At 41.6% G+C, this 12677-nt stretch overlaps 1 protein-coding gene across 5 annotated transcripts in view; it reads right to left on the minus strand.

The window, feature by feature from the left end:
• Positions 1 to 12677, minus strand: part of UNK (unk zinc finger) — a 61486-nt gene that overhangs the window by 44912 nt on the left and 3897 nt on the right. Inside the window, exon 1 of one of the 5 annotated variants that reach the window (XM_024101753.3) lies at positions 9730 to 9833. The exons of 3 other annotated variants lie outside the window; for them this stretch is intronic. In XM_024101753.3, coding sequence (XP_023957521.1) covers positions 9730 to 9737 — 8 coding nt within the window. In that variant the 5' untranslated portion in view covers positions 9738 to 9833. Of the gene's footprint in view, positions 1 to 6246; positions 8501 to 9729; positions 9834 to 12677 lie in introns of those variants that run through there. One more of the 5 variants, XM_042841131.2, reaches the window with a different exon arrangement.

Consider the following 12677-nt stretch of genomic DNA (forward strand, 5'->3'; position numbering starts at 1 on the left):
GGGTGGCATTATGGTAAAGGCAATCCAACAGGAATGGGCTGAATCTTTTATTTTATTGTACTTTACGAGATCTTACTTCCCTTTGGTATGGTCCCCCTGGTCACTAGAAAGCCACATGTGCTGAATTTCTGAATATTTACAAGATTTAAGGGTTTTTTATTGTTTTTTTGTTTTTATATCTCCAATGTTTTCTGCACAATATAAGCTTTCATTTGAAACAAGATTACATTTCTAGTCTTTCTGGTTGTAATGTGGGCTTCAAAATGTAACCAGAAAGTGTTATTGTGTCAGAGAAGGGTGAGATGTTCCCCCATTCCTCTCAACATAGCATTAAGTCTAACGCCCAAATATGACAAATTTAAATATCAATGTTAACTATTTTGTTACTGATGTTCTTATCAGAAACATCCAGTGGGGCTGGGTACTCCATTCATTTAAAAGTACTTTCCACAGGAAAAAGGCTAAAAGAAAAACTGACTTTGGCTATGTCTACACTTAAACTGCTACTGCAGCTGTACCACTGTAGCACTTCAGTGTAAACACACATTACAGCAATGGGAGGGGTTCTCCCGTCGCTGTAGTTAATCCACCTCCCGAAAGATGGGAGCTAGGTTGATGGAAGAATTCGTTCATTGACCAAGAGCTGTCTACACCAGGGGATAGGTTGGCTTAACTACATTGCTCAGGGGTGTGGATTTAACACTCCTCTGAGTGACATAGCTGGGTTGACCTACCTTTTTAGCTTAAACCTGGCCTTTGGTTTGTTTAGCACAAACTTGGCCTTTGCTTCCTCCTAAGGAGGGACTTTCACCTGCCACTGCAGGGTAACCTTGTGTCCCAGTTTACAGGAAAAGACTTGATTATGTTTACGGTGCCCTGATTGATTATACTGAAACCTGGGCTTTGTCCCATTTTCATTATAATCTGCTGACTGGCCAAGCTCTTTCTGCCCTTTGGCTGTGTGCCTCCGCACTATACAATACTCCTCTCCCTACCTTACAGTATTACAGGATCCAGCTGTCTTAGTGCCATGCACTGCCTGCCAAATGTTACAGTATATCATGTATTCACGGGGTGTAACAAATGAGGCATGCCAAAGCCTGGTGGAGTGATCTCAAAGCAGGGAAGTGGGCTGGTAGCGCATCAAGGCAGGTGATCCCTAAATTCCTCATTAAAGGCCTGATCCAAAGCCCTTTGACATCAACAGAAAGACTCCCACTAACTTCAGTGGGCTTTGGAGCAGGCCCGGAAGAAGGGAGAGTGTGCCAAATGTCTCTGTATTGGGACAAGGGAATCAGGAAGACTGACGTGAGAAGAGTTGGAGGAATCTGGAAGTCAAAGGAGACAAGCAAACAACCTTTCCAAACTCTTCTCCTTCCCACACCATAAAAAACACAAGCCCTACCTTCCTTTCATGCACCCCCAACCCTCACCTTCCAAATCCTTTCAGTAAGCCCCCCACCCCCAAAAGTTCTCCTCTAGTCTAAGTCCTCCTATACGCCTCCTAATCAAAATTCTTTCAGCACCTGCAGAGACACTAGGGAACAGAACACTAAAGAACAGAGGCTGAGTCTTCTGCAATATTGTGATACCAGAGAGAAAGCCAGGCCATTAGATAATTATTTGACTAATCCTTGCTAAGACACTGTCTACAAAAATTAGGGCAAGAATGAGATCTACAGTGTTGTCAGTTACAGAGCGCCTCAGCTACACAGGGTTTTTTGCACCAGTGTGGTTATACTTGGGAAAATCTCTTGTGTAGACTAGCATGACAAGTGCAGCATAAAAAGTGACGTGCACTGATGTAATTTACCTTAGTTTGAAACCAAGTGTTTTATAGTGCAAACTGGTATTAAAATAGAGGCTACAGGGCCAACAGAGCTGAAAGCCAAATGACAATAAGTTTTTGGCAAAAATCTTGCTAGCTTTCATCATGATTTGAAGGAAAGGCCTGTGCAGATTTTGCCAGTATTCTCCCTCAATTTCTACTGCTCATAGACACAGCATCACTGTTTTCTTTCTCATATTCCTCTGAGGCCTCACTGCAACAGGCATGTTAGTTCTTAATTGGTGCAAAAGTGTTGGCAGGGAGACATTACACACAACAATCTTGCTGAAACAGTTACAGTCTTGCAAGAAAATCTATTTTTGGACTCCCCCAAATCTGAATATAGTGGTACTTTCCCATACAACCAACCAGAGTTAGCCAGCCAGACTTTTCCATTTTACACCAGACCAGGAACTGCCTTTGAATTCTCCCTCTTCCACACATCTGCCTTACACAAAATACAAATGTCTCCTTTCTCACTGAAGTATATAAGCATTATCCAATTTTCTTCCCCATAGGGGAAGATAGGGGCAGTTTTTAAACCCTTGAAAAGATTATACAGCATTTAAACTAAAAGACAATGAAGTGGATCATGTTATGAAAACGAGGCAAACTGTGAATGCAGGAGGGGGAAGAAGTATGAGAAAAGAGAGTCTATTGAGCTTGCATCTGTCAAGATGACAGCCTTTACATGCCTCAGTATCTTCTTTATCACCTAAATAAATTGAACCACCAACTGAAAAGAGGTCACACTGCAAACAGTGCTATGTGATTTCAGAGCTGTTATATTTCCCCTCCTCCATCAGCTCTTGACAATACTGCCAGTCTAAGGGCAAACAAAGAAGGGTGAAAGTTGAGGGGATTTATTAGAGGCTTGTGGATTTTTTGTAAAGTGTTCACATATTTCCATACACTTACTTGCCAATTGCCATAGTATATTGAGAATATGCTGTATGTCTTAACGATTTAAAAAATGACCTTCATAAATCTTTTTTTTTTTTTTTTTTTAATGTAGCATATTGTATGTCAGTGCAGAGAATGCTTAACAGTCTCCCCACCAAATCCAACCATAGTTCGTCGCTGGAGGCATGGGGTAGGAAAGTTTGAGAACCACTGGTCTATACTGAAAAAGAAAAAAAAAACCAAAACCCTAAAAAAATGTGCCAAAACCGTTACAGGAAGACAGCCACATGCCAACAAAAGCTATTGGCAAGGACAAAACACTGTTAGCTTCCATTGTTACTAGCCAAGTTCTGACCATATTTTGTGGGGGCACAAATCATGTTCACAGCTAAGCATCCTACCAAGCTTTATATTGATGGGCAAAAAAGATGTGGTTTTCAATCATGCTATGCTAACTCAATTGAAAACCACACTTATTTTTCCCATAAACACAGGCCTGGCTGGCTAAACTTGGGTTAAAGTTGCACTGAAGTCAGGGCCTATAGGGTACCAACGGAAAAAGATTTGTGTTCACAGTGTACACCTTCTATAGGCCTGGCCTTCATACAAAGTTGCACTGGTTTAACTGCACAATTTTAAACCAACTTAGTTAAAATTGGTGCAACTTTGTGTGTGGGCATTCTAAAATTTATTTAAATCTGACATATTGGTTAAGCTTGAAAGTTACATGGCCAAGCATCAATATAATAATTTTTATACAGAACTAAGAGTGTTTTCGCAAGGGTTTGCCCTGTTTTAACTATACCAGTTTAACTAAACCAGTGCATGTCTGTGCATAGATTAGCCCATAGCTGCAATGTTATATTTCGGAACAGAAGTGTCTTTAAAAGCAGTTGTGCACAAGCCAAAACCCTACATGTAGTCTGCCTTTAGGTTTCTTTGGGTTTAACTTATTTTGCCCAATCTAGACATGTCTGAATACATATTAATTAACATGATTCTAAGTACAACTTGGCACCTAATTTAGGCAGGGCACATAATGTTTTTAAATGAGTTAGTTGATTGTAGCCAACCCTAGCTAACATGTTTTTAAACATGACTTGACCTATCTACAACAAAAGCAAAGTTATGCTTAAAATAACATTAGTTACCATGTTTTCAAATATGACTTATTTTCCCAATCTAGAGGAACTTGTTTGCTTGCTAGTTGGCCCTCACTTTAGACTGCAGAACATTTCGTTGAAAAAGCTTTCCAAATGTCACCTGATGCTTTGGGTCCCTTTTGAGCCTATGAACTGGACAGTAAGGCCTGGTTTACACTAGAAAATTAGGTCAGCTTACTCCTCTCGCCGAGCTGGAGTACCGGCGTCAACGGTGAGCACTTCCGGGATCGATCCCAGAAGATCGAATGCTTACCGCTGGACCCGGAGGTAAGTGTAGACCTACCTTCAGAGGTGTAAGAGACGTAGCTATGCCAATGTAAATTTTCAGTGTAGACCAGCTCTTGGTGAAAACCAGGCCAATACTAAAGACATCGCCTCTAGTTGAGGTCTGAATGGCACCTGTTCATTTCAATGATGGGTAAACTCTGAAACTTAATCATGAACATTTTATCTATCTAGAGCAGGGGTCGGCAACGTTTGGCACGCGGCTCGCCAGGGTCACCCTGGCGGGCCGGGCCACTTTATTTACCTGCTGACGCGGCAGGTTCAGCCGATCGCGGCCCCCACTGGCCGCGGTTCACCGTTCCGGGCCAATGGGGGCGGCGGGAAGCAGCGGCCAGCACATCCCTCGCCCGCGCCGCTTCTTGCCGCCCCCATTGGCCCGGGACGGTGAACCGCCGTGAGTGGGGGCCGCGATGGGCCGAACCTGCCGCGTCAGCAGGTAAATAAAATGGCCCGGCCCGCCAGGGTGCTTACCCTCGCGAGCCGCGTGCCAAACGTTGCCGACCCCTGATCTAGAGTTTATCCCTTGCTTATCATCATGATATCTGAACACCAGTTTATATGTCAACATCATTAACTATTTTACTACTGATTATTTAGCAGAAATATCCAGCTAACATGCTTCTCTAGTGTGGTTATTAAAGGTATGTTTACACTGGACTATTTTTTACCTCGAATTAATTGGATGCAGACTACAGATGTTTGTTTTTTCCCTAAATATTTGTAGGAGGGGAGGGATAGCTTAGTGGTTTGAGCATCGGCCTGCTAAACCCAGGATTGTGAGTTCAATCCTTGAGGGGGCCACTTAGGGATCTGGGGCAAAATTGGTCCTGCTAGTGAAGGCCGGGGGCTGGACTTGATGACCTTTCAGCTCTATGAGATAGGTATATCTCCATTTATTATTATCAAATATGTGGGGAGTGCCTACAGGCCTTTATAAACATATTACCGGTTAACTTCAGGTACTTAGTCAATTTGCTTAAGGCAAAAAGGTCTAGTAAAGACCAAATGAAAAAGACCATATAGGTCTGTGTTGTGCAAATCATGATCTCTGGTTCCAATATATCTTTCTACACAGCAATTCTCCCACTGTTGGTCTAGCACCAACATACCTGGCATAGGCTAGGCACAAGCGTGTTAATCACTATGTCACTTCTTCTGCTTTCCAGAAGTCCCAAAGCTCAGCATCCTATATGTGGGAATTTACAGAGAACACCTCCAATAAATATTGTTTTCAGATACTTATAACTGAGTTGTGGCAAAGCACAGACTGGTATTCAGCTACAAACTATTTTACAGGCATTTACAGTAAGTAGACAAACCTTTCTCACTCTCTAATTTACCAACAAATTCTTAAGAAATACAAGACCAATAATCATCCCTATGATGAACAGACAAAGAATCTTCAAGATTATTTTGGCCAGTGATTCAGAGACTCTCTCCCAAACAAGATAGATAGATAGATAGACTTGTAAATTGTTTGCAGACCTATACTCAACTGAACCAGAAAAGGAGGACAAAAACTCCACAAGAAATGATTGATTTACAATGCTCCAATTCTGTCTAACCCAAGTTTTGTGAATGAAATGTATTAATTTGTTTCTTTGCCTGCTGAATGTCAGTTTTGTAGTAGCTTCTTTGGATGGGTATACAGTTGTGAACAGATCTTTTCTACTGTGAATTTCAATCAAAACACTGTGATTACCTATCAGATATGAACCTGCATTTTGTATCACACGTAGCCAACACAAAGGTAAAGCCAGACATCAATAAGCTGGTTTTAGATAAGCAGTGCCAGTCTTTCAATTGATATTCCTTTCCCTGCAACCCACAAATCATACTTTGTGTTTTTATAAAGCACAGTGGACACTTTAAGCACTCGATAACAAAAGTGTGCTTTTATTTCAGATTAAAATTGTATATAAATGTATATGCAAATTAGGTGTGGCCCTCACGATCACTGAAAGTTGCCAGGGTGGTATCTTATGCTGCAAAGATTGTGTACCACTGCTCTAGAGTGTTCACCCATGGTTTATTTCACTGTTGTGATGGTAATCCAAGTGTTCTTACCGATATCTCACAGTCCTTTGAATGTTGCAAGAAAAGTCAGCTCTCTGAGTGTATGGATATGGATTGATGGACAGCCTTCTTTAGTATGTAATATAGCTGGATCAAAAAGAAAAAGACCCAACCAGTAAAATAATCTTGACTTCATAATTAATTCAGATTCTTTTGTAATTAATCATCAGGTACTATCTTGGGAATCTATTCTCCCCTCTGTATGTGTGTAATACCTATTGACCTTAATGGGAGTTATGGGCACAAAAGGACTGAAAAATAAACCCATTAATTATAATCTTAATAAACCAGTGAGCTGTACAAAATGTTGTTGGTAGTTTTGCTCATCACGATACCAAGGGCTGGCCCTAGATTTTTGCAGGGATCTAGGAAGCTCCTTCCTGACACTTGTGTAGGTTCCCATCCTCCAGGTACTGGTAAAAAGCGCATTCTATCCAATGTTTTTTGATGGTCTGTGACTTTTTTCAAAAAGGTTAAAACTAGGCCACTTTGCTGTTGCTCAGCAAACCAATACTTTTACCTGCACCATTGTGGTCCAGATTTTAAGATTTCTTCTTTTTAAAAAACAAATTAAGACTAGAGCTCTGATTGTTGCAAAAATTAGAAATGTGAACCAAGTACAAATTTGTTAATCTTTAAGGTGCCACAAGTACTCCTGTTCTTTTTTCTAAGTACAAGTGAGGCAGTGATGTCTGCAAAAAGCCAGAAGACAGCTTGAAACCACAGCTCTAAGAAAAGTGTAAATTGCTCCTTTTCATTTCAAGGGGATGTTAACTCCGACTGTGATACTTTAAATGTCAACAGTGTTAACTATTTTAGTACTGTTCAAAGTACACAAAGAAAGTTTGGGAAAGTACCAGACTGTAGCAACCTCCCCACCTCTACTGATACCTGAAAACAAAAACAAGTTCTTAAGAAGGGAACAGGGCAAGGCAGTTAGGAAATTCCATATCTTCCATAGCCTGCTAGCACAGGATAGGAATCCGACATTAATTGAGATTGGGACTAGAGGATGGAGTTCTAGTTGATGGGATCTGTGCATGTGAAGCAGGAGCAGGACTGCACGGAGCATTTTGTGAATACCTGCACCTGAAGCACTACAGATTGGGGTGCCAATGGTTTCAATGTGACTTGGATGACAGTATGTCCTTTTATATACAACTGTGCATTAGAAAATTAATTTAAAGAAATTATTTGAAAATTATTACTTCAATTGGCAAGAACTCCTTTAAAAATCTGCCCTGTGGCTTTCTATAACTTTGCATACATATTCCAGGTAGTTTCTTTGAAAATTGTAATTTATGAAGCTACTATTACATGCCCACATAAAATTGCTTTTGGGAAGCTATTCTTGAAAAGATTTTGTATTGCCTAGGATTAAAAACTGGTCAGGCTAAGTCATAGTTCTATAAAGAGAAACATTCTGACTGAGAAGTTAGTTGATGCCATACTTAGAACGAAGAGCAGACTGAAGATTTATCAAGTTTTCTAAAATGCTGGGGGAAAACGTTTGCTGGAGAGATACACACACAATTCAGAATGAGCATAACTTTATAATAAAAGTTGGCCTTCACTCTACAAGGGGTATATAAGAAGAGTAAATACTAGAGCTGGTCAGAAAAACTTTGATAGAACCATTTTCATCTCAATACACAGTTCTGTTGAAACTGAAAAGCTTCTTGAAATCAAGCCTATTTTGCTGGAATTTAATTTTGGAAGAAAACCGAACACAAACGTCCTGGCAATGTCAAAACGTCCTGTTTTGACATTTTTAAAATGAAACTTTTTTTTTTTTGAGTGTCAAAACAACTTTTTGTTTTTAATTTTTACTTTTGCATTATGTAATAGAAAAGTTTTAAAAAAAAGGAAATAGAACTGAAACACAATATTTTAATTTTGTCAAAACAAAATGTTTTGATCAACCCAAAACAATTATTATTTCCCCCAGAATTTTCCTTCGTGGAGAATTTAAAAAATTTCAGTTTTCATTCCTATTCGGGATGAAGCCAAATGTAAAAATCTTGAAATCCTTCCTGAAATGGAACTTCCGTCATCTGCACAGCACTAGTTCATATCCTACACAACAGTCACCATGATGTGAACTCTCTGACAATTTTCAGATGTTGACATGACTTCCAAAAGGACAAAATTGATCAGTCAATCTTCTGAAAACTATAGTCTTCCAAACAAAGGCCCCAATCACATATTGTGATTAAAGACAATGGAGCTGCATACAAGTACAACATAAAGCAATGAAGCTCAGCAAGACACAGAAGTTCCCCTGCATCAGGGGTTCCCAAACTTGGTTCGCGGCTTTTTCAGGGTAAGCCCCTGGCAGGCCGCAAGACGCTTTGTTTACCTGACTGTCCAAAGGTACAGCCGCTCGCAGCTTCCAGTGGCCGTGGTTCACCGTTCCTGACCAAAGCGGTGGCGCCGCTTCCTGCAGCTCCCATTGGCCGGGAACGGCGAACCGCAGACACTGGGAGCTGCAAGCGGCCGCACCTGCAGACGCTCAGGTAAACAAAGCATCTCACGGCCAGCCAGGGGCTTACCCTGATCAAGCCACAAACCAAGTTTGGGAACCCCTGCCCTGCATGAAGCCCTACTGACTTCAATCCCAATGCAGGATCAAGAAGGCCTAAAACATTAAACATCCTCCCACTCCAAAAACAAACAAACCCAAACCATCTAATTATATTTAAAGTCTGTGAGTATATGGTCAAGAGACTACTGGTTTCCAGCTTGTCTCTGTAACCATTTTCTATAGTAAACATACATTGTGAATGCTGCATTTCTTGCAACTGCTCCAGTACTTCACATTTTCACCTCTCTGTTCCTGTTCACATGTCCTAATAACAATACATGATGGAATTGCTTTCAAGGAGGTTCAGTCAGCCAATAAACCAGCCTGTACTTGCCCAATAATGTAAACAGACATTTACAGACAACACAATACAGCAGAGTGTGGTGGTTCCTTGTTTTAAATTTTATAACGATAGGCATTCTGGTTTCTTCCAGGTATCTCAAGAGTTATTAGTGAGCTGCAAGTTGTCTTTAAAATGTACCTGTCTCTTTTTAAATATGGCCTAATTCTGCTGTGACACAAGTGTAAATCCAGGGTAAATGTATTGATTTAAAGGGAGTAACCAGTGTAACAGAGCTGAATTAGGCAAATCATTTATTATTTTTAGAGATCTGTTTGTTTTAAGAGTATAAAAGGTAACTTTTGAAAAAAATAAAATTAAACAATTTTAAACAAACTGCTTGTAAGTAAAAAACATTTCTGGTCATACTGAAAGGATGACTTAAAAAATCTAGACCCACTTATAGGATAACAATAAAGGGTGTGAAGTCTACTGTAGGTAATAACTTCACTGAAAGTATAAATCTAACGCACTGCTGATTTTTAATCATATTTCCAGAAACAGACAGTTTATGCATATAAAGTCTGAACTATTTATACAGCATGTTCACCTTGTCATCTCTGCCCAGTGATAAGAGTCGTGGTCTTAAATCTTAAGGGCTCAGGCACCGCAAACACTTCAGACTTTTTTTCAAAAACTTATTTCAATGGTATGCTTGTAAAAAAATGAAAATGTGATTATTTATGAGTAAGAATTTAAACATAAGATTGTTTGCCAAACTGTTCAAAGGAATTCCAAACCCACATAAAAATAGTGGGATCCGATTTCTTATTATGATATAATATTTATATAGCAGTAGCACCCATTGGGAACCCATTGTGCTAGGCACTGTGCAAATACATGGAAAAGCACGTAGCTTGTCTTGACTCCAAAGTTAACTAGAGTTATAACTCAATGTTGCACCTAACTCAACTCCCATCCACATACAAAACTCCTTAACTCAAGTGCAGTGATGCTTTTAACGTAAGTTTACTAGGAACTGGGCCAGGAGGCGGGTATAAGATAAAGCTTGTGTGTGTACAAGGCATCAACTTCTCACACAACCACTATGCACAGTGGATGCAGGCTAGCACTACTTGAGTGGTGCTAGTTATCCAGTGCCTTCCCCCAATTCTCTTGTGAGCCCAAGAAGGGCAGACTAGTTCTCCCACAATATACACTGCAAAACAATTCACAGTGCAGTCTGCTTACTTAGTGCTAAGAAACATGGGATATGCTCCCAGAAATCTTAGTGTCACTCACAAGTGAGTGCCGACCCAGTATAGACAGAGCAGCTTGTCCATGGCACAAAATAACACAGCGGTGTTATTTTACAATGTTGCACTTGATCAAGAACATAAGAATGGCCATACAGGGTCAGACCAAAGGTCCATCTAGCCCAGTATCCTGTCTACCAACAGTGGCCAATGCCAGGTGCCCCAGAGGGAGTGAACCCAACAAGCAATGATCAAGTGATCTCTCTCCTGCCATCCATCACCACCCTCTGACAAACAGAGGCTAGGGACACCCTTCCTTACCTATGCTGGCTAATAGCCATTAATGGACTTAACTGGATAAATTCATGGAGGTTCTCTTTTAAACGCTGTTATAGTCCTAGCCTTCATAACCTCCTCAGGCAAGGAGTTCCACAAGTTGACTGTGTGCTCTGTGAAGAAGAACTTCCTTTTATTTGTTTTAAACCTGCTGCCCATTAATTTCATTTGGTGGCTCCTAGTTCTTGTATTATGGGAACAAGTAAATAACTTTTCCTTATTTACTTTCTCTACATCACTCATGATTTTATATACTTCTATCATATCCCCCCTTAGTCTCCTCTTTTCCAAGCTGAAAAGTCCTAGCCTCTTTAATCTCTCCTAGTACGGGACCCATTCCAAACCCCTAATCATTTTAGTTGCCCTCCTCTGAACCTTTTCTAATGCCAGTACAGTAACGCCTCACTTAACATTGTAGTTATGTTCCTGAAAAATGCAACTTTAAGTGAAACGATGTTAAGTGAATCCAATTTCCCCATAATAATTAATGTAAATAGGAGGGGTTAGGTTCCAGGGCAGCGTTCCCTACTCTGCAAGCACCAGGGGCAGGGGTTCAACCCTCAGCCCGCTCACTCCACCCCCTTCCCCCAAGCTCCCACCCTTGACCCGCCTCTTCTCCCCCCCCCCACCTCCTCCCCCTTTACTTCACAGGCTGCGTCCTGGCTCCTCTCCTCTCTAAATGCTGCAAGCCGCGTTCAGGAGGCAGGGGAGGGAGGGGGTGCCTGCGTGCTGAGTCCTCGCTCCTCCCTCCTGGCTCCAAAACGCCGCAAGCCAGCTGATTGCCGATGGCAGGAGGCAGGGGAGGGAGGGGGGAGGCGCTCCGCGTCCTCACTCCTCCTGCTGGAGCAATCAGCTGGCTTGCGGTGTTTAGGAGGGAGGGGGAGGAGCGAGGACTCGGCACGCAGGCTCCCCCTCCCTCCTGCCCAGGGCAATCAGCTGGCTTGCGGCGTTTGGGAGGCAGGGGAGGGAGGGGGAGCCTGCGCGCTGAGTCCTCGCTTCTCCCCCCTCCCTCCAAAACGTTGCAAGCCAGCTGATTGCCACGGGCAGGAGGAGGGGGGAGAAGGGGGAAGATGCTGATCCGTGGGGTCTGCCGACGGGCAGGAGGCGCTGGCGGGGGGGGGGGGGAGGCGTAGGGAGGCTACCAGCTGTGGAGAAAGCAGGCGGCCAAACAACGTAAGAGTAGAGCATTGCACAACTTTAAATGAGTATGTTCCCTAATTGATCAGCAACGAAACAACATTAAGCGGGACAACTTAAAGTGAGGAGTTACTGTATATCTTTTTTGAGATGAGGAGACCACATCTTATGCAGTATTCAAGATGTGGGCGTACCATGGATTTATATAAGAGCAATAAGATACTCTCCGTCTTATTTTCCATCCCCTTTTTAATGATTCCTAAGGCTAACTTGAAAGGAGTAACTCAAGTGTAGATAATGTGCGCTAACTCTGCAGTGAAAATATACCCACAATCTATGCCCCAAAGGGTTTATAACTCAGGTAGAAAATATTCAGATCATCTGCACCTGAACCAAGGTGTTCTCTTGGGGGAGTAGGATTGGAAAAGGGGTTACTGTTCAAAATAAATGTGAGCACACTAGAATGGATACATTCATGAGTCTCATCAAATCTCACCCACATCTGAATGTTTGGCTTTCTGCAAAGTTCTCAAAAGATCTAACACTCAGGTGAGAACATGAGCCAAAGAAAGTATCACTCCAGTTTCACTTTTCTGGACTTCACAAGAAGGATAAACAAGTCCACAACCCTTATCACACAGTTAAAAAGAGCTCAATAACATCCAAATGGACTAGGCTGACTAAGTCAAAACAAAATCTTCACTACATGACAATTGGTTTTCTAAGGCAATTGATCACTTGCTTTAGTTTGTTCAAACCCAACCTCTATTCTGATTTGCAGATTGTGGGTACCTAAGATGATAACTATACCAGTTAAACATAAGAAACA

This window comes from Chrysemys picta, chromosome 12 (assembly GCF_011386835.1).
Source record: "Chrysemys picta bellii isolate R12L10 chromosome 12, ASM1138683v2, whole genome shotgun sequence".
NCBI lineage: Eukaryota > Metazoa > Chordata > Testudines > Emydidae > Chrysemys > Chrysemys picta.